We start from the raw sequence: 22721 nt of genomic DNA, 5'->3' as shown, positions 1-22721 counted from the left end.
ATCAAACACACAATCAGACACACACACACTGCCCAGAGCTCTCTTCACAGCAGGTGAACAAAACACCACAAGCCTTTGATGTGCTCAGCATCTTGGCCAAACTTTTGGCAATGATTTTCATACACACATAAGAGGCAATATTCTTGCCAGGGGCAGTTCCGTAAAGGGGCTATCTAAAGCTATCATTCACACTGTGTTAAAATAGACGGTGAAAACAGGGGCGAAAATCTGATATCAACTTTGGAGGGGACAATTACATGAAATTTTCTCAAGAGCAATTCCTGAGGGGGACACCAAAAGTAGTGCTGTAACACATAGCCTACATTGTAATATGGTAAATGTATATTGAGGAACCAAAGAAATAAGGTGTTTGCCGTACTCCTAACTACCGGTACCCAAAACTACACAACTAATAACAACAGCAATACCATTGCCTTTAACAAATCTTAGTTCAGTCACCAGTTTAAGTTGAGAGTGGGGGTATCCATGGCATTTTCCAATTATGTTCCTATTTTACAAGTAAAAAAAATTGAGAACCTTTCATAATGTTGCCAAACAAAGACTCAACAAACTTACCTGAGACTCCCTGTCTCTGCCAGTCTGTCCCTGCATATCTGTCCCCAACTCTGCTGTCTGTGTGCCATCTGTTGCCTGCTCTGCCTAATGACATCATTGTGAAACATTTCCATTAGAATTTCATTTCTTTCTTATAAACATTTTATCAACTAGTCTTTGAGATATTAGGCTACTACGGTTCTTACTATGCGTTTTGGTGTATTGAAAAATACTCTGATGTCCGTCTTTTATTTTTCTGCCATTTTTCTACCTGGCTGGCTGGCTGGCTACACACACAGTGTGTAGGTTATTTATAGTAGGAGATGGGCTTCTATCATCTTCAATCATTCTATTTGGCTTCGATCTAAAAGGTAGCTAGCAAATGTGAAACAGATTAAAATGACAAGAGTTGACAGCTGTATGAGTTCACCATTTACACAACATATGCTGCAACCTTTTGTAATTTTAATAGTTTGTTTCATATTGGCTGGCTTCCAACAATAGCTGAATTTGCAAAGCTAGCGAGCACCAATTCAGTTTCAGTGGTGTTTGCTATAATCTTTGCTACCCGGGTTAAATAAAGGTGAAATAAAATAAATAAATAAATAAAAGTTCCCTTGCGACAATTTAGCTTTTGCAACGAGACCATTAAATATATTTAAGACAATGGTAGAAGAGAGTGTAGTTCTGTTCAGTTTGGATTTCAGTTTATCGCTAACCTTATCAGAGGGACTTTGAAGCACTAACTTACAGTAGATACGACCTCTCTGTTACCTAGCAAGCTAAGGAACTGGCAGTGGATCAAACCATTGTGAGGCAAAGGGTGGGGGGGTCGCAATCTTTTGAAACTTAAAAACGCGCTATTAAGTGTCTATAATCAGCACAATTGCTTTCATTGCGTATTATTAATATTATTTAAATTACATAGTTATGTTTCAGTGATATATTGGGGGGAACAAATCATATTATTCCCAGGATGGGGGGGTCGTGTCCCCCCCGTCCCCCCCGGGATTTCCGCCCCTGGGTGAAAACATATTCCCAAGGAAGAACAGGGAGAAGAAAATAAGAGAGGGAAATTAGAATGGAAAAAAGACTCAAGAGATATCAATTTCAAACCCAATCAATTACATTTTAGATCAATCCTATGTTGTTTGTGAGCTCCAAAGAGATTTGTCAGCACTCAAATCTAGGCAGTAGGCAGAAGCTTTGAAAGAAAATTAATTGGAAGATCTCTGTGCTTTTAACCTTTCTCTCTGTACTTTTTATTTCTGAGATTTTGAGAGGTTTCTCATATCAGAGTTATTGTAATACCTGGTGTAAATTTCAATCTACATCGTCTATAGTTTAAACTAGGCTGTAAACGTAATGCATTTTGATGTTGCATTTAAAAAAGAAAACACACTGGATATGATCAAAAACAAAATGATGTTCCAAACAACAAAATATGGCTTATACTACATTTCCAAGATAATTAAATAATAAGGTGATATTACTTGAATTGCCTACCTTTGACATCCTGGGTAGGTCAATCCACTGAAAACTCTGCCTGCTCTAGTCTCCCATTCACCCTGAAGTAGATGATTTTTGTTGCCATATCAGTTTTAAAGCCACTGATGGCTGTTCAATGATGTTCTGAATTCAGTGTGACAACTTCAATTTGGTAGAGGGCCACTCCACCCCCCACCCCCCCCCCCTCTCTCTCTCTCTCTCTCTCTCTCTCTCTCTCTTTTACCTCCTCTTCCTGCCTCTGAGCCCTCTGCCCCCTCTCTCTCTGTTCTACCTCATGCTACTCTCTCTACTCTCCATACCCTCTCTTTGATGCAACAGAAATTGTCCATGACAATTGTGATTTTTAATAACATTAGACTGCATATGATATAACTTTTATTCAAAGTACATCGGTGTATGGTTCCTTCCTATTTTCTTATGACAACAGCTGTTATCCAGTGGTGGAAAAAGTCATAAAAAGTCATACTTGAGTTAAAGTAAAGATACCTTTATTGAAAATGACTACTTGAGTAAAGTCTAAAAGTATTTTGTTTAAAAAATACTTAAATATCAAAAGTAAAAGTATAAATTATTTCAAATTCATTATATTAAGCAAACCAGATGGCACCATTTTTTTTTTTTTTTAAGTTACGGATAGCCAGGGGCACACTCCAACACTCAGACATAATTTACAAACAAAGCATGTCGGTTTAGTGAGTCCGCCAGAACAGAGGCAGTAGGCATGACCAGGTATGTTCGGTTGATAAGTGCTTGAATTTGACTATTTTCGTGTCCTGCTAAGCATTCACAATGTAACAAGTATTTTTGGGTGTCAAGGAAAATGTATGGAGTAAAAAGTACAATATTTTCTTTAGGAATGTAGTGAAGTAGAAGTAAAAGTTGTCAAAAATATAAATAGTAAAGTACAGGTATCCAAAAAACGACTTAAATAGTACTTTAAAGTATTTCTTCTTAAGTACTTTACACCACTGCGGGATCATAATAAAATAAGAATAAATGTGTTGTGGGTCCAATTAAGAGAAGCCTTGCTATCCCTCCGGCCCATAGGTGACGCTGTTTAGAAATAAGGACAACTGTAGTTGACTTTCAACTAACTCGTCGTTGAGTGTAGTACCGTGGGTTACTGGGCGGAAGAGAAGAAAACGTGGTCATTTTGGGATCGGAACGTCGTGTTTTCTCTCTCGTGAATAGTTTTACTTCAAATAAGTGTCATGACAGAAACAAAGGCACCGGCGGCCACTAAGCCGACTAAAGCTTTACTTGCTTTGAACCCTAAAGAGGAGGCTGAATTCAAGAAGAAAGTCCAGGCGGTGAAGAAGCGACCCAACAAGGTTAGTTTTCCCAAACGCACGCGACACTGCCAGTGGCCTGAAAGCTACAATCCACATGTGGAACTTGCAATCTAGCTAGACTGCTACAATTAAAGCATAATCCTCGTTTATTTCAATAAATGGACTTGTTAGTTCATCCAACCATTTGTTTTCTTAGATTAGCAGCACATCCCTTGATGAAACAGTCACATTAATTTGCTAACTTGTTTTTTTGATGAACTTGCTAGCTAACTTTAGCTATCAAACTTGGACAGAGTATTGATGTTCTTAGTACATTTTGGATTATGTTTTACACATTTTATTCATTTTTCTACAGGGACACCAAATAAGTCCAGGAGTGATTTATGTTGGTCACCTTCCCACTGGCTTGTTCGAACCTCAGCTCAAATCCTACTTTGAACAGTTTGGAAAAGTCGTCAGGTTACGACTGGCCAGGAGTAAAAAGGTATCGTCGATCTCTGATCAGTGCTCTTATGAATAAGATGGTGGATATTGCCAGCCTACTTACTTGTCAAGGCAAACATGTAATTTCTATTTTGACAAACATACTTTCACATACATATCACTTGATTAGCCAGACTGCTACAAGTGGCCGCTCTGGCACAGTCTGAAAATTACCTCAGGTGTACCAGTTGCCTGGGGTGAGATAACAGTGCCTACAGTATTGTGGTACGTTAAGCTTATTGCCTGCTCTGTATAGCAGTGTGATTAAACCCATGTGCCCACACTAACTTACTGTACAACCTCTCATGGAAAAGATCCATGCCACTCATACATAGTTATATATCAGTAATTGCACGTGAACATGGATAGAATATGTTTTATGGTAAAACCTAAATAATACATGATATGATAGAGATCAGGTTGAGGGAACCTGTTCATAGATGCTAACTACCTTTAGCGCCTACTGACGATAGTATCTTATGGTCAGAGAGCCCTGATGTGCGTTCTAAACTTTAAAACGCATTTGTTTTGGTACGGTTTTTAGAAACATAAAGAACACCTTTCATATCACCCAGAAATAATTGTCTAAAAACAGCAGTTAAGTGTTAGTTTTCCCACACAACCATGTCGCAGTGTTGTTTACGGAAGACAGGCGGCCACCAGTGTTCATTGGCTATCTAGCATGTGCCGAACCCCTGTGCATGACTGGGGAGAACGTGTAGTTTGTCAACTGGAGGAGGACACAGCATATGGATCTAGCAGTGCAAAACTGCTACAGTAAGTATATATATATATATATATATATATATATATATATATATATTTTATATTAAACTTTCTTTCTCGCTGATATGAAAGATGAGGGTCACATGTTTTGAAAACCGCAAGCAATGATTGTCATTTCTAGAAGTTTAAACACAGCTTCGGAATTGTCGTTCACACGCAGCCAATGGTGGCTTTATTGAACCGCAGAAAACCACATGGATAGGAGGGGGTTTCGAGAGCTAGATTGAGGGGGGATCCAGTGAAAAACATTTGACCCTTCTCCTCTCAGACAGGTGGGAGCAAAGGCTATGCATTTGTGGAGTTCGACTGCGACGATGTTGCCAAGATCGTTGCTGAGACCATGAACAACTACCTGATGGGCGAGAGATTGATCAAATGTAAGTTATCTGAAGATATAAGCTGCCCTTTCGCTCCTAATTTAAACCCAGAGTCATACGTTCAGGTCTAACGTTTGCCCCTTGCTCTTGATATCTTGTTTGTGTATTTTGTGGGAGGAGAGAAGACAGATGCACTAATAAAGTTGTATTCTGTTCCACAGGTCACCTGGTCCCCGCTGAGAAGGTGCATGAGAAGCTGTTTGTGGGATCACAGAGAGCGTTTAAGAAGCCCAGCCAGCCTGCTGTGGCTCGCTACAACAAGAGACACACACCAGAGGAGGTCACGGAGATGACTGGGAGGCTATTGCGCAAAGAGTCCAAGCTCCGCAAGAGGCTGGCAGAGAAGGGAATCGACTATGACTTCCCAGGATTTGTAAGTTTTACATGTGACTCATTGGTTCAATAAATGTTTCTTTGTGTGAAATTAAAGTTATAATTCAATACGTTCACTTTTTTAACAATTTGAATGTACTGGATTTGAACATGCATTATTGACTTGTATCCTAATCTATTGTAAACTCTTGAAGGCTTCCCAAGTGCCACAGAAGAAAAAGTTAGATGACACTGTGAATGCGTCCACGTGTAGTGAGGTAAGGACAATTAATCAGAAAATAACATGTTTTTGAATGACTACTTTGAACTACAGAATGCTTTTTTGTTGTATATAGCTATGCTTTTTGGCACATTCTGAAACTTACCTCAGGTGTACCAGTTGTCTGGGGTGAGAACTGTGCCAACAGTATTGTGGTATGTTAAGCTTATTGCCTTCTCTGTATAGCAAGGTGATTAAACCCATGTGCCCACAATCACCTCACAATATCTAACAAGTAAATGATTCTCGCACTCAGTAAGAATAATACCCACTCATTGACTTGTTATTATGCACAGTGAACATGTTCCCACCCATAGAGATAAATCAATGGAGAGGCTGACCTCATAGAGACCCATAGCTCTGAAATGACCTGGGTATAACATCCTCTGTGTTGATATCTGTTTCCCCTCAGGATGTCACCCCCGTGTGCACCCCCTCAGTCCTGGAGAGGAGGAGGTCCATGAAGATCAACGAAGACGACAGCGACTGTGAAATCATCATCAAGAATACACCAGCCCCCAAAAAGTCCAGAGGCAAGCGTGAAAGAGCAGAGTCAGATGACGTGTGCTCCTCAGAGGAGGAGACTGAGGAGTCCTTCCTAGAAGGGGGAGAAGAGCCTTCGGAGGGTGATGTGGAGCCCATTGTCAAGAAAGGAGGCGCTGATTGAACGAACGCCAACACTGACGTTGAAGGACAATAACTTGTTATAATTGCCTTGCATGTAAAGCAGAGACATTTGTACAATGTGGTTGGTTGGTCCTCTATATAATTTCCCAGAGGTGAATGGCTAAAGAGCCAATGACTGTTGGCAGTTGAGTGTTAACCTATGAACCTGTATAGCGCCTCCTAAAGCCCCACAGCTATACCATAAGGTGAAATGACAAAGCAGCATATTTACTTGTCATGCCTTTGGTGGTGTGTAAATGAGGCACACCTAATTGTAAATTTAACAAACTATGAGAAAATAACCATTCTCAGTAGTTGGGTGGTGTTGCATTAGACTGGAGCCATACAGACAAAAAATAGTGAGTTATCATTATTTTTAGTCGGTGTGGTGACATGGACTCATGCGGATCTTATCCATCTGCAGTAATGCTTGATTACCTTTTATTTGTCAATGTGCTTTGGTATTTTGGTTTGTCAAAATAAATGGTCATTATCTGTAATAAATATAAAAGCTTAACTTTGGGTTTGGATATCACATCATTGGTAATGCCACGACAGCCGTCTATTCTATGTGAAAATATCTGTTTACGCCAGGAGATGTCGCTGAAGACTAGTGGCTTATGCCTCGGTCACACCGACAGGACACCGACAGGGTATTTAGATTTCGGTACAGCAGAATGCATTCATTTCCAATGGAACGCTGCGTCTGTCTCGAGGCGTTGCCGAGGCAGTTGCAGTGCGTTCTGTAGTGCAGATATTGGATTTATCTGACGTATGCGGCAATCTACGCGTAGACGGCTTGACTGGTAGCAGAAGGTGACTGTTGAACTTTTGTGGCACACATCCAGATGTTGTGGACTATTTTGCGCCAAACAACTATTGGTGTGATCAAGGCGTTACTAGCTTGACAGGTTCAGAGCAACAGGACATGAGTCGCTTGGGTGGCACTTGCACCATTGCGCCTCCCTTCACATAAGCTACTGAGTTGCTGTAGCACTCTTCAAATTTAGAAACGCTGCATTCACGCAAGTATGAGCTACATCAAGGGCAATTTAATCCGCTGAAGGAAATATATTTATCTAGGAGAGAACTAGTGAACAACAGAAATGTGCATTCGCTCCTTTCCAAGTGCATCCCCAGTTTGATGCGTTCGCACGTCAATACCATTCTTGTCCAGCAAACGGTATTCCGGGTGGAGACTGAGGTGCCTCGATGCTGCTCAATAGTCATAACCCGACAATATTTACAAAGACTTCAGAAATTTGTATTGATCTTTCTGAGCATGGCATGGTAAGTAATAAGACAAACCTTTTCAAATGCATGCATGCTTTCAGTCAGAATAGATTATCACGTTGTGTGAAGTAACGTTAGCCAACAGCAAGCTAGCTATGTGTGGTCTTACATTTAACGTTAGCTAATCAATGAGAAAGGGCTAGCGCTAGTTCAAAAAACGTTATAGGGTATCTACTGTAACGCTTGACTCAGGTCTGTAGTTGCTACAATCGTTGCCAAAATATGCAGTTGTTTTGAACGTGTTTCCATTTAACTGTCAGTCTCTTATAGGAATTAGTGGTTTATTTTAACCAGACAGCGCTTGACTAAGCAATAACTGGCAAGCACATACGACTGCTGCTGTTGGCTAGCTGTCAGCCACAAGCAGATACAAAAGCTAGCTAACGTTACCTACAGTAGAAACCTGTACAAGGCTACTTGTACAATAATTCAAGCACACGGATGCTTGTCATAATTGTCTATTTATTGTAGGCAGCTAAACGTTTCTGCTTTCTCTGTGTTTTCAGTGTAAATAACAAAATAATGGTGCGTGACAAGTCTTGCTTGTTTTGTATGACTTCTTAGGCTGTGGGTCTGACAGTCTTTGTTTAAATAATCCGCTGTGAGTGCTCTGTCAATTCATGCAATCAGACAGTCCCCACAAACTGAGAACCATGATAATACAATCCGTTGTTTACATGAAATTAGTTGATATAGCATGGTCCCAAGACTCCCATGGCATGATGACGACCAGAGGAGTTGGCAAAACCACAGACTTTGGACCAGGGTATATCACCCATACATTTAACAGATATTTCATATAAGATTGCCTACTTCATGGTTCTTAGTTTGTGGGTAAGTTCATACTTTCTGACAGTGCAAATCTTTGTCCCTTTAGCAGTTTGGCATGTCTGACCGAACTCTGACTACAGTTGTATTTTCCAGACACAGACAAATTCGACATACTTCTTAGGAGAATTATGCATTTCTTGCTGGCAGGTCACATCATACACAAACAAAGCCGATTTAATATGATGTTTCAACATTACGTGGAAATGCCCTACTGCAAAAGGACCCATGAGAAGTAACATCTGAAGTTCATAGGAGCATGTCAAATTGGGTGTCAAATGAAAGCTGAGTATTTTAATAAAGGTATATATAGTACATTTTCCATCCTAAAGTCATATACGTAAAGCTTAATCAAGAGCAGTGATACTATCTAGAGCAGTGTGCGGCTTTCTTCTTTTTTCTAATCTTATTCAACTGTTACCATGCACCTGCAAAAAACATAGCTGAGATGTGCGAGTGCCTTTTGAGTTTTAGTCAAACAGATAGAAAAGAGGTTTTAAACAACATCTATCAGAAAAAGTCTTAAAAGGTATTAGAAATACATCACCACACAGTAATGTTGAAGTAAAGACCCTGTCAACTAATATCAACACTTCTCCATAGTAAAAAAAATAATAATATTTGCCTTCTGTCAGTTTAAGAAACATTGACTTGTGCATTGTAATTCCGTTAGAAAAAAAAAGATTGGTAACGGAATTACTGCAGTTGAATTGGCTACAATGGGAAATCATAGTAGTCACAAACCACAGTTGGGTTACCTGGTACTGTCCTCCCTTCCACTGGCATACTGTTATGTTCAGCTCAGAACTTTTCTTTCTGTCATCTGGTGGTCAAAGCAAGACTGTGAAAACAGTCTGGAAAACCCCTCACTCTCCCTCTCTCTTTCTCTGCCACTCTCGCTCTCTTTCTTCTCTCTCTCCAGTTAATGTCACCTCTCCCAGTTCTTAATGACACCTACCACCTACCCGCTTTCCATTTAAGTATTCTCACCTACTGAGCACCGGACGTCCATGGACGTGGAAAACTAGTTGAAATTTGGTCGGACCGCCTTGGCCAGACCAAATCTGAACCACTCATAGATGTCTATGTTTCACAAGTTTGTACAGTACAGTAGAGAACAGTAAAGAAAAGTGTAGTTCAGCACAGCAGAGTAGCGAACACTATAATGCAGAAATGTACTGTACTGAACATATCTACTTCACTGTACTCTGAACTCTACTGTGCTGTACTGTACTCTACTGTGATGTACAAACTTGGGAAACATAGACGTCTATGGTTAGTTCAGATTTGGTCTGGTGCGGACCTGGTCTTATTTGGGGGCGGAGCGCTTTAGAGTAATAGCGAGTGTGTAGAATAATACACAAATATGCAAAACAAGGATATTGCATAATTCTACCTTCTGTGTACCTATTCAGGATACATCACCATGAAGAGAATGACATTCATATCCATTATTATGCATTTCTGTATAGTACAGATCAGTACAATTCCGTTACCGGATGTAAATCCACTTCACTTACTGCAGTTCAATAACCAAAATTAAAATGTAAAAACTCAAGGTGCCATAGCAGACACCCCATCCTTTCTGCAGACATCTTTGAATTTTAATTCGGAGCAGATATTTAAGAGGTTTTGGAAAACGTGGTCGCAAACGTGGTCACATCTGCACAGTTGTTCGAGTAAATGTGTTTTTGTAACATTTTCTGTATAAATTGTTGAAAGTAGTCCTTGCATAGAGTTGTAGGGTTTGTTTAACTTTGAAATTATTGTTTTTTGTTTGGCATACATTTAAAGGGAAAAATCTGAGTCTCAGTGTCCTTTATTGTGGAATTTCCCAGTAACACACAGGGCTTGGGGGCTCAAGTGAACTCTACATTGACCCAAGTTACCATGGCGGCAGGTTGTGTAGCGTTTACAATTTGAAGACCGGAGGGTGGGATTGTGTTAACGGCCTCCCCTTTTCTATTCTTGACCCCAGGCCTTCCCGGGAACCAGGGACCACTAAGCTATGAAGCTCTTCCCTTCCAGACCTTCCCTGCTCTCCTTCTCCAGTTACTGTCACTTCATGAGCCTTACCCACTGCTGCTCTCACAACCATCATCTCTGCCCAGCCTGGTACTAACAGCTTGGCTCAGACTCACTTCAACACAAAGAAGAAAAAAAAGAGAGAGCGAGAGAAGAGAAGAGAAGAAAACCCTCCCCAGCTGCCATCCAGACACACATGGTGCATAGCTGCCATTCCCCAGGCTCCCTCCATCCCCGCAGCCTGACCTCTAGCTAGCTCTTCGCACCCATCACACAGCCTAGCCCACGGCCTGCCCAAGGGATATAAATAGGCTACATCCATCCAGTGTGTGGAGCCTGCTCTTGTGTTGCCTTTTTTTCCAGGGCACACACGCCCGGTGGGGGTCACACCCATTTGTTTTTGGTCTTCCCACTGCCTGGATCAGTGGGAGCTAGTGGTGGGACCGAAGAGGAGAGACGAGGCCGAGACCATGGAGGTCAATATGGAGTACTGTCTGGCCCAGGTGGTGCAGAAAGACCTGGGGAGGAAGGTGCAGGTGGGACAGGAGCTCATAGATTACATCCTGGATAAGGACAGGTCCCAGGATCTGGAGCAAGACCAGACAGGTCTGGACAGGATGGTGGACAGCATCGCTACCACCTGGGTCAACTGTTCCAACTTCAAGGTAAGAGGGGTGAATATGCAGTCAGATAGCAGCTATATAGCTGAGAGGCATAGATATATAAAGGGCTTCATGAGAGTAGTTAGCTACTTGTTCTAATATTTCAATATTTATCTTTTTTTGATTTGTGTGTATTGTTTTGTACTGTTGGAGCTAGGAACATTTACATTTACGTCATTTAGCAGACACTCTTATTCAGAGCGACTTACAAATTGGTGCATTCACCTTATTATATCCAGTGGAACAACCACTTTACAATAGTACATCTATCTTTTTTTTTGGGGGGGGGTTAGAAGGATTACTATATCCTATCCCAGGTATTCCTTAAAGAGGTGGGGTTTCAGGTGTCTACGGAAGGTGGTGATTGACTCCGCTGTCCTGGCGTCGTGAGGGAGCTTGTTCCACCATTGGGGTGCCAGAGCAGCGAACAGTTTTGACTGGGCTGAGCGGGAACTGTGCTTCCGCAGAGGTAGGGGGGCCAGCAGGCCAGAGGTGGATGAACGCAGTGCCCTTGTTTGGGTGTAGGGCCTGATCAGAGCCTGAAGGTACAGAGGTGCCGTTCCCCTCACAGCTCCGTAGGCAAGCACCATGGTCTTGCAGCAGATGCGAGCTTCAACTGGAAGCCAGTGGAGTGTGCGGAGGAGCGGGGTGATGTGAGAGAACTTGGGAAGGTTGAACACCAGACGGGCTGTGGCGTTCTGGATGAGTTGTAGGGGTTTAATGGCACAGGCAGGGAGCCCCGCCAACAGGGAGTTGCAGTAATCCAGACGGGAGATGACAAGTGCCTGGATTAGGACCTGCGCCGCTTCCTGTGTAACGCAGGGTCGTACTCTGGGAATGTTGTAGAGCATGAACCTACAGGATCGGGTCACCGTCTTGATGTTAGCGGAGAACGACAGGGTGTTGTCCAGGGTCACGCCGAGGCTCTTAGCACTCTGGGAGGAGGACACGATGGAGTTGTCCACCGTGATGGCGAGATCATGGAAAGGGCAGTCCTTCCCCGGGAGGAAGAGCAGCTCCGTCTTGCCGAGGTTCAGCTTGAGGTGCTGATCCGTCATCCACACTGATATGTCTGGCAGAGATGCGATTCGCCACCTGGTTATCAGAAGGGGGAAAGGAGAAGATTAATTGTGTGTCGTCTGCATAGCAATGATAGGAGAGACCATGTGAGGATATGACAGAGCCAAGTGACTTGGTGTATAGCGAGAATAGGAGAGGGCCTAGAGCTGAGCCCTGGGGGACACCAGTGGTGAGAGCACGTGGTGCGGAGACGGACTCTCGCCACGCCACCTGGTAGGAGCGACCTGTCAGGTAGGATGCAATCCAAGAGTGAGCCGCGCCGGAGATACCCAACTCGGAGAGGGTGGAGAGGAGGATCTGATGGTTCACAGTATCAAAGGCAGCAGATAGGTCTAGAAGGATGAGAGCAGAGGAGAGAGAGTTAGTTTTAGCAGTGCGGAGAGCCTCCGTGACACAGAGAAGAGCAGTCTCAGTTGAATGACCAGCCTTGAAACCTGACTGATTTGGATCGAGAAGGTAATTCAGAGAGAGATGGCAGGAGAGCTGGCCAAGGACGGCACGTTCAAGAGTTTTGGAGAGAAAAGAAAGAAGGGATACTGGTCTGTAGTTGTTGACATCGGAGGGATCGAGTGTAGGTTTTTTCAGAAGGGGTGCAACTCTCGCTCTCTTGAAGACGGAAGGGACGTAGCCAGCGGTCAAGGATGAGTTGATGAGCGAGGTGAGGTAAGGGAGAAGGTCTCCGGAAATGGTCTGGAGAAGAGAGGAGGGGATAGGGTCAAGCGGGCAGGTTGTTGGGCGGCCGGCCGTCACAAGACGCAAGATTTCATCTGGAGAGAGAGGGGAGAAAGAGGTCAAAGCATAGGGTAGGGCAATGTGAGCAGGACCAGCGGTGTCGTTTGACTTAGCTTCTTGGGGCTATGTGGGACGCTAGCGTGCCACCCGTGGTGCACCCTATCAACAGCAGGTGCATTTCAAGAGCGGCAAATTTGAAACCAAATAAATGTCAAAATTCTAATTTTTCAAACATACAACTATCTTACACCCTTTGAAAGATAAACATCTCCTTAATCTAACCACGTTGTCCGATTTCAAAAAGGTTTTACGGCGAAAGCATAAAGTTAGATTATGTTAGGAGAGTACATTGACAATAGCTGTGTGTAATGTTTTGTCAATTCAAAGACAGGGTCACCAAAACCATAAAACCAGCTAAAATGATGCACTAACCTTTTACAATCTCCATCAGATGACACTCCTAGGACATTATGTTAGACAATGCATGCATTTTTAGTTCTATCAAGTTCATAATTATATCCAAAAACAGCGTTTTACTATGGCATTGATGTTGAGGAAATCGTTTCCCGCCAATAACCGGCAGTCAAGTCAGCACCACAAATTAAATAATTAAAATTAGAAAACATTGGTAAAATATTATATTGTCATTTAAAGAATTATAGATTTACATCTCTTGAACGCAATCAACTTGCCAGATTTAAAAATAACCTTACTGGGAAATCACACTTTGCAATAATCTGAGCACTGCGCCCAGAAAAATATGCTTTGCTATACAGACAAACGGCCATGTTGGAGAGATCTAAAATCGAAAATACTATGTAAATAATCCATTACCTTTGATTCTCTTCATCAGATGTCACTTCCCGGAATCCCAGGTCCATAACGAATGTAGTTTTGTTCAAAAAAGCTCATCATTTATATCCAAAAAGATCCGTGTTGTTAGCACATGATCTAAGCCAGCCGGACTTCTCGTCATGAACGAGGGGAAAAAATATATTTACGTTCGTTCAAACATGTCAAACGTTGTATAGCATAAATCATTAGTGCCTTTTTTAACCAGAACATGAATAATATTCAAGGTGGACGAATGCATTCTCTTTTATAACGTATTGGAACGAGGGTACCCAACATGAACTCGCGCGCCAAAGTCTAATCGGCCATCACCGTTCCATGGCTCTTGTTCGGTCAGATCTCACAGTAAAAGACTCAAAACACTTTGTAAAGGCTGGTGACATCTAGTGGAAGCAATAGGAAGTGCCAAAACATTAATCAACCCCTGTGTGTTTCAATGGCATAGGCTTAAAGGTAATTCAACACATCAGGTATCCACTTCCTGTCAGAAAATGTCTCAGGGTTTTGCCTGCCAAATGAGTTCTGTTATACTCACAGACACCATTCAAACAGTTTTAGAAACTTTAGGGTGTTTTCTATCCATATATAATAAGTATATGCATATTCTAGTTACTGGGTAGGATTAGTAACCAGATTAAATCGGGTACGTTTTTTTATCCAGCTGTGAAAATACTGCCCCCTAGCCCCAACAGGTTAACAAACGAGGATCGGATGTCGTCGACCTTCTTTTCAAAATGGTTGACGAAGTCATCCACAGAGAGGGAGGAGGGGGAGGAGGATTCAGAAGGGAGGAGAAGGTGGCAAAGAGCTTCCTAGGGTTAGAGGCAGATGCTTGGAAGTTAGAGTGGTAGAAAGTGGCTTTAGCAGCAGAAACAGAGGAGGAAACTGTAGAGAGGAGGGAGTGAAAAGATGCCAGGTCCGCAGGGAGGCTAGTTTTCCTCCATTTCCGCTCGGCTGCCCGGAGCCCTGTTCTGTGAGCTCGCAATGAGTCGTCAAGACATGGAGCAGGAGGGGAGGACCGAGCCGGTCGGGAGGATAGGGGACATAGAGAGTCAAAGGATGCAGAAATGGAGGAGAGGAGGGTTGAGGAGGCAGAATCAGGAGATTGGTTGGAGAAGGATTGAGCAGAGGGAAGAGATGATAGGATGGAAGAGGAGAGAGTAGCAGGAGAGAGAGAGCGATGGTTGCGACGGCGCAATACCATCTGAGTAGGGGCAGAGTGAGTAGTGTTGGAGGAGAGCGAGAGGGAAAAGGATACAAGGTAGTGATCGGAGACTTGGAGGGGAGTTGCAGTGAGATTAGTAGAAGAACAGCATCTAGTGAAGGTGAGGTCAAGCGTATTGCCTGCCTTGTGAGTAGGGGGCGACGGTGAGAGGGTGAGGTCAAAAGAGGAGAGGAGTGGAAAGAAGGAGGCAGAGAGAAATGAGTCAAAGGTAGATGTAGGGAGGTTAAAGTCACCCAGAACTGTGAGGGGTGAGCCATCCTCAGGAAAGGAACTTATCAAGGCGTCAAGCTCATTGATGAACTCTCCAAGGGAACCTGGAGGGCGAGAAATGGTAAGGATGTTAAGCTTGAATGGGCTAGTGATTGTGACAGCATGGAATTCAAAGGAGGAGATAGACAGATGGGTCAGGGGAGAAAGAGAAAATGTCCACTTGGGAGAGATGAGGATTCCAGTGCCACCACCCCGCTGACCAGATGCTCTCGGGGTGTGCGAGAACACGTGGTTAGACGAGGAGAGAGCAGTAGGAGTAGCAGTGTTTTCTGTGGTAATCCATGTTTCCGTCAGCGCCAAGAAGTCGAGGGACTGGAGGGTAGCATAGGCTGAGATGAACTCTGCCTTGTTGGCTGCAGACCGGCAGTTCCAGAGGCTGCCGGAGACCTGGAACTCCACGTGGGTCGTGCGCGCTGGGACCACCACGTTAGAGTGGCAACGGCCACGCGATGTGAAGCGTTTATATGGCCTGTGCAGAGAGGAGAGAACAGGGATAGACCGACACATAGTTGATAGGCTACAGGAGAGGCTACGCTAATGCAAAGGAGATTGGCATGAAAAATTAACTAAACAACTGGGGAAGTGAGAGAGCAGGGCCTCCCTCACTAACAATTCACTGAAACACTAAAACACTAAAATATAACTTTTCTAGCTACCACTAGAAATCAAAATTGATGTAAACTACAGTGGTTCAATGTTTCCAGGAATAGGCTCAAACTTAGTTAATTCCGCTAGATAACTTGGTACAGTATTCTTCCGTGAAAGCCCACCTAGTGCACCGTGTCCTATGATGCTGTAGCTAACTAGCTAACTAGCATGCTAGCATCCTATGACACACGGTTAGCACCAATACTTGGTAACAACAAGCTACCAATGGAGCATTCGTGTCCGTGTCTAGTTCATAACGCAGAAGTAATTAAACGTTGGCTAGCTAACACAAAGTCAGTCCTGCTAGCTACACAAGTGGACTACACATCTCGAATGTTCAGAAAGTTAAGCTTACGTTGCAAAAATCTTATTGACTAAAAATGATACAGCTAGCTGGTAGGGATAGCTAGCTAGCAGTGGACGCGTTGTAGACTATGGTAGAAAATGTAGCTGGCTAGCTAACCTCGATACTTACTCTGTACTACGCCTTTATCTTGATACAAAGACAACTATGTAGCTAGCTAACATTACCCTAGTCAAATCGTTCCGTTGTAATGTATATAGTTTCCACAGTACTGCTAATTGGTAAAGTTGGCTAGCTAGCAGTGGCTGTGGTGTTATGGTGTTGACGCCGTTTCGAAAACGGCGCGAACGAACGAATACAGCTGGCTAGCTAACCTTGTTAGTTCCTCAGAGCTACACCTTTATCCTTGATACAAAGACAGCAGATACAACTATGTAGCTAGCTAACAATACACTAATCAAATCGTTCCAATGTAATGAAATGTAATATTACCCGCGGAGCGAGGTGCAGCACGACCACTCACTCCAGCATCCGGACCCAGCATTTCGTTACACCCGCGATAACATCTGCAAAATATGTGTAAGTGGCCGATATTATTTTATTTAATTTTATTTACATGTCATCAAGGGTTAATGCAACGACAACAAAAATCCCATTACTGAAACGTAAAGCTGCAATATGTAACTTTTTGGGTGACCCCACAAAATTCAAATAGAAATGTGAGGTATAGAGCTGTCATTCTCATTTGAAAGCAAGTCTAAGAAGCGGAAGAACTGTTCTATGTGCAATATTTCTATGCTTCCGGTTTTTAAGTTTAGTTTTTGCTTCTTTTTCTTTCGATTTTGTACAACAGCTTCAAATAGCATAAAATACAATATTTATGATTATGGAAAATACACTGCTCAAAAAAATAAAGGGAACACTTAAACAACACAATGTAACTCCGAGTCAATCACACTTCTGTGAAATCAAACTGTCCACTTAGGAAGCAACACTGATTGACAATTAATTTCACATGCTGTTGTGCAAATGGAATAGACAACAGGTGGAAATTATAGGCAATTAGCAAGACACCCCCAATAAAGGAGTGGTGACCACAGACCACTTCTCAGTTCCTATGCTTCCTGGCTGATGTTTTGATCACTTTTGAATGCTGGCGGTGCTTTCACTCTTGTGGTAGCATGAGACGGAGTCTACAACCCACACAAGTGGCTCAGGTAGTGCACCTCATCCAGGATGGCACGTCAATGCGAGCTGTGGCAAGAAGGTTTGCTGTGTCTGTCAGCGTAGTGTCCAGAGCATGGAGGCGCTACCAGGAGACAGGCCAGTACATCAGGAGACGTGGAGGAAGCCGTAGGAGGGCAACAACCCAGCAGCAGGGCCGCTACCTCCGCCTTTGTGCAAGGAGGAGCAGGAGGAGCACTGCCAGAGCCCTGCAAAATGACCTCCAGCAGGCCACAAATGTGCATGTGTCTGCTCAAACGGTCAGAAACAGACTCCATGAGGGTGGTATGAGGGCCCGACGTCCACAGGTGGGGGTTGTGCTTACAGCCCAACACCGTGCAGGACGTTTGGCATTTGCCAGAGAACACCAAGATTGGCAAATTCGCCACTGGCGCCCTGTGCTCTTCACAGATGAAAGCAGGTTCACACTGAGCACATGTGACAGACGAGACAGAGTCTGGAGACGCCGTGGAGAACGTTCTGCTGCCTGCAACATCCTCCAACATGAACGGTTTGGCGGTGGGTCAGTCATGGTGTGGGGTGGCATTTCTTTGGGGGGCCGCACAGTCCTCCATGTGCTCGCCAGAGGTAGCCTGACTGCCATTAGGTACCGAGAGGAGATCCTCAGACCCCTTGTGAGACCATATGCTGGTGCGGTTGGCCCTGGGTTCCTCCTAATGCAAGACAATGCTAGACCTCATGTGGCTGGAGTGTGTCAGCAGTTCCTGCAAGAGGAAGGCATTGATGCTATGGACCGGCCCGCTTGTTCCCCAGACCTGAATGCAATTGAGCACATCTGGGACATCATGTCTCTCTCCATCCACCAATGCCACGTTGCACCACAGACTGTCCAGGAGTTGGCGGATGCTTTAGTCCAGGTCTGGGAGGAGATCCCTCAGGAGACCATCCGCCACCTCATCAGGAGCATGCCCAGGCGTTGTAGGGAGGTCATACAGGCACGTGGAGGCCACACACACTACTGAGCCTCATTTTGACTTTTTTTAAGGACATTACATCAAAGTTGGATCAGCCTGTAGTGTGGTTTTCCACTTTAATTTTGAGTGTGACTCCAAATCCAGACCTCCATGGGTTGATAAATTGGATTTCCATTGATTATTTTTTGTGATTTTGTTGTCAGCACATTCAACTATGTAAAGAAAAAAGTATTTAATAACATTATTTCTTTCATTCAAATCTAGGATGTGTTGTTTAAGTGTTCCCTTTATTTTTTTGAGCAGTATATATTTCAAAGTGGTTTCGATGGTACAATGATTCTCTTCATTATACTTGCTTGTTTTGTCACATAAAGTGAAATTAGGCAAACTATTAGAATTTTAGCAACCAGGAAATGGCGGAGCGATTTCTGCATAGTGCATCTTTATGTCGATCTCAGATCGATTGTCTGCATGGCCAAGTTAATCTCCCCTTTGATTAAAACATGTTATGACCATCATGCTTTTGGGGGAAAAAGGATAATTTTGAAATTCCAGTCCTTTTCAATTGAAATGTTTCAATCCATATAACGGAAATCCGTCGCAGTGACTGAGAACTTTAACTCTTGCATCATTCATGAAGGGAGATATCAACGCCACTCTGGAGATATATTGAGAGTGGTGAATGGGCATAGTGTTATCAAGAGATGAAGAATGTGAATTGGAAAGCTAGAGCAAGGTGGAGAGGAGAGGGAGGCTTTACTGTGGGGCCAGACTGTCCAATATCCTTTTGGGATTTGTCCTCTGGCTGTTGTTGGGTTGGTAGACAGAGTAAACTAATGGCATTGATCTTGTGTTGGCATTCAAACCTGTTGGTTTTCAGAGGTCAGAGGAAGTTTTCAAGGTCATCCATGTTATTCAGTAAGTATACAACATAATCCCTCTTTTCAGATACGAATGCAAAACATTTTTGGGGGGGATGGCACACTTGTTGTCTTTAAGCTCCAGATAGTTGGACTTGTAATGAGTATGTATTGTGCTCTGAGAACCATAATGTTAGTGACATTAATGCTGATTTGAGGAAGCATCTTCGATAGGTTCCCTAGTTAAACGGATACTTCAGAATCTTGGCAGTGAACTCATGGGTACCATTTTTATGTCTCTGCATGCAGATTGAAGGAAGTTGCTAACTGGCGTTAGCGCAATTGCTAACTAGTGTTAGCGCAATGACTGGAAGTATATGGTAACTGCTAGCATTCTAGTAGAGGCCATAGACTTCCAGTCATTGCGCTAGCGCTAGTTAGCATTGGCTCTCAAAACTACCTCTAACTTCCCTCATACTGGATGCAGAGACATACAAATGGGACCCATGAGTTCATCTGACTGGGAAAGTAAATTGCTAAAATTCCAAAGTATCCCTTGAAGTTTAATGACATGAATCGACAAACCTGATTAAAACATGATTGTATTATGTGGATGAGCTGACCCATAAGATATCCCTTCCAAAGCAGATCTTTATAGGGATAGCAGTTCAAATTCTTTCCTCCTTACTAAGCATGTTTTATAGAGCATTAACTGGCCTATGTAATGTGCCTGAGACAAGCAGAAGAACTCCACTGAACAGAATGGCAATGCGGACATTTTACCTGAGTCCTTTCTTCCATCTACAAGGATCACTTTACCTGAATACCGTGCAATGCTTTCACACTGACATTACACCTTAACATAAACTTCATTGTTTTATAAAAAAAATAGCTAAGATATTCATGTAAAAATTGAAGATTGTTAATAATTTGGAATTCTTCCTGGGGCATACAGGCCTATGACTTACAGTATCTAGCCCAATTGTGAGGACATCGGCAGTCCAATACGTCAGTGCTTCTATTCTATCCCATCTTTTTGTGTGGATATTTCCTTGCATTGTTTACGAAGCTGGTGATTTATTGTTGTGATACGCAGCTTATTGTATGCTGGTACCTTTTGAGATGTCTATCTAGGCAAAACCATACTTTCACTGGCCTACATAGTTTAAAGTGGGTCTCAGACTTTTGTCGGCCCTTTTTTCCCTCCTTGCAGTCCCTGTGTTTAGCTGCCTTTTCCCCGGGGCTCAGGCCCTCTGAGCTGGTAAACTAAGGCTAAGCGCTCCAGGCTCTTCCCTTCGCCTGCTGTTTCTGGCACGGCTAGGAAGATGGTCATTAGGGCTGTGGCACTTTATCAGCCAGTGGGCTATCTTATACCCATCACATGGAATGTGACTGCGGTCATGACTTGTGACTGCCGGTGTGGCGGTAATACGGTCACCATTACAGCCCTAATTAGGACCTGGGTGCTATGTTGGTACAGAGAGCTAGGGAGAGAGTGGCTTTAGGCCTAATTGGAGCTGGCCTGATTACTGCTCAGCAGAAGGGGCTCCATGGGGGTTATGTGACGTGAGAGTGGTTCATGGATGGGGCTCCACAGGGCCGTAGAGGGTTGTCTTCACTTTTTGCTTGCAGCCCAGACTCTCCACAATCTCGTTTGTACCAAAAGGCTTATGACCTGGATCCTTCAGTGATGACACTAGTGCTCCGTCACAGGTCAAAGGGCTATGGTTCCAAAAGTCTTCCTCCTTTTCGCCACATCATTGTTTTTGTAAAATGTCGTATGTTTCTGTGTGCTTCTAAAAGCTTCATGGTGGTCACTGGTTAAATCAGGGTCAAAGGTCAGATGGGGTAGTTGGACCATTGACAGGAAAATTCTCCTCTGTCTCCATTGTCTGGTAGTGTAATGATTCTCTGCTGTGACTCTGAACAGCAGGCCAGGCCAGGCAGTGCCTAGACCTTGGAGCGGAGCGTGCCTGGACGCAGACTGCGGCTGATGGGCTGAGTAATGTGGAAAGTATTTGGGGAGAGAGAGAGAGAGAGAGAGAATGTGTTTGTGTGGGGAGGGGACAACAGCTTTTCACTTTGAACACATTGACTGTGGTCTTCGTGGATTGTGATCCTCCTTGAAACCTAGAACTAGGACAATATCTGGTTCCGTCATCACTACAGGTCTGTTGATTGTCTTCATTGAATGGCAAGAGATCATATGTAATGGAATGAACAAGTGGTCCTATAGGCATACCCATTCCCTAATGGAACAATAGTGAATCTCTACTCCTACTATTCTACATATAGGCCTGCCAACATAGTAACTGTCACTGCTCTACCTAAGCTGGTAATGGAGTGACGTGTGTGGAATTACTTTAGTAGTATTACAGTAGTATTTAATCCTTCATTTGGCAGATTATCCCATTAAGACTTACAGGGAGGACAGGGATAACAACATAGTACCATGTCTGTCCCCTCAGATCACAGTGGACTTCATCATGATTCATACATATGCAATGTGGACATATAGTCTAACAACCGAGGGAGAGCTGTGATCAGTTTCGTAGTAGTTGACATTTCCTTTCTTACAATGGTTTTTCTGCTGCAGTCTCCTCCATACAAGGGTGTGTCTGTATTGACTCAGCAGCCTTGCCTCACTTCAACTCTTACACATCCCTAATGTTAATTCATGTTGTTTCTTTCACGAGGAAACTATATGTACAGTTGAAGTCGGATGTTTACATACACCTTAGCCAAATCCATTAAACTCAGTTTTTCACAATTCCTGACATTTAATCCTAGTATAAATTCCCTGTCTTAGGTCAGTTAGGATCACCACTTTATTTTAATTATGTGAAATGTTAAATTATTCTCTCTACTATTATTCTATTTCAGCTATTATTTCTTTCATCATATTCCCAGTGGGTCAGAAGTTTATATACACTCAATTAGTATTTGGTAGCATTGCCTTTAAATTGTTTAACTTGGGTCAAACGTTTTGAGTAGCCTTCCACAAGCTTCCCACAATAAGTTGGGTGAATTTTGGCCCATTCCTCCTGACAGAATTGGTGTAATCGAGTCAGGTTTGTAGGCCTCTTTGCTCGCACCTGCTTTTTCAGTTCTGCCCACAAGTTTTCTATAGGATTGAGGTTAGGGCTTTGTGATGGCAACTCCAATACCCTGACATTGTTGTCCTTAAGCCATTTTGCCACAATTTTGGAAGTATGCTTGGGGTCATTGTCCATTTGGAAGACCCATTTGCGACCAAGCTTTAACGTCCTGACTGATATCTTGAGATGTTGCTTCAATATATCCACATAATTTTCCTACCTCATGATGCCATCTATTTTGTGAAGTGCACCAGTCCCTCCTGCAGCAAAGCACCCCCACAACATGATGCTGCCACCCCTGTGCTTTACAGTTGGGATGGTGTTCTTCGGCTTGCAAGCGAGCCCCTTTTTCCTTCAAACATAACAATGGTCATTATGGCCAAATAGTTCTATTTTTGTTTCATCAGACCAGAGGACATTTCTCC

The 22721-nt window shown here is 43.3% G+C and overlaps 2 protein-coding genes and 2 non-coding genes across 17 annotated transcripts in view; all 4 read left to right on the top strand.

Moving 5' to 3' along the window:
- Positions 1-3193: 3193 nt before the first annotated feature.
- nifk (nucleolar protein interacting with the FHA domain of MKI67) lies at positions 3194-6775 on the top strand. Its single transcript, NM_001140700.2, is given in 6 exon segments — positions 3194-3395; positions 3712-3840; positions 4894-5002; positions 5164-5375; positions 5530-5592; positions 6007-6775. Coding segments are annotated over 6 exon segments (888 nt in total). The 5' UTR covers positions 3194-3275; the 3' UTR covers positions 6262-6775.
- LOC123729618 (small nucleolar RNA ACA64) lies at positions 3998-4125 on the top strand. Its single transcript, XR_006761265.1, has one exon. It is a non-coding gene; the product is annotated as a small nucleolar RNA ACA64 (small nucleolar RNA).
- LOC123729619 (small nucleolar RNA ACA64) lies at positions 5685-5810 on the top strand. The gene has a single exon (XR_006761266.1). It is a non-coding gene; the product is annotated as a small nucleolar RNA ACA64 (small nucleolar RNA).
- Positions 6776-6939: 164 nt separating the features above from the next.
- Positions 6940-22721, top strand: part of LOC106582358 (CLIP-associating protein 1-B) — a 146951-nt gene continuing 131169 nt past the window's right edge. For 12 of the 14 annotated variants that reach the window (XM_082967172.1, XM_082967177.1, XM_082967176.1 and 9 more), the window contains exons 1-2: positions 6941-7550; positions 10360-11071. In XM_082967172.1, coding sequence (XP_082823298.1) covers positions 10877-11071 — 195 coding nt within the window. In that variant the 5' untranslated portion in view covers positions 6941-7550; positions 10360-10876. Of the gene's footprint in view, positions 7551-10359; positions 11072-22721 lie in introns of all 14 variants that reach the window. The other 2 variants (XM_082967170.1, XM_014165393.3) reach the window with 1 other exon arrangement.

Source organism: Salmo salar, chromosome 21 (genome assembly GCF_965601325.2).
Source record: "Salmo salar chromosome 21, fSalSal1, whole genome shotgun sequence".
In the NCBI taxonomy this organism is placed as follows: Eukaryota; Metazoa; Chordata; class Actinopteri; order Salmoniformes; family Salmonidae; genus Salmo; species Salmo salar.
Note: the sequence above shows the minus strand (reverse complement) of the source record. Positions and strands in the feature narration are given on the sequence as shown.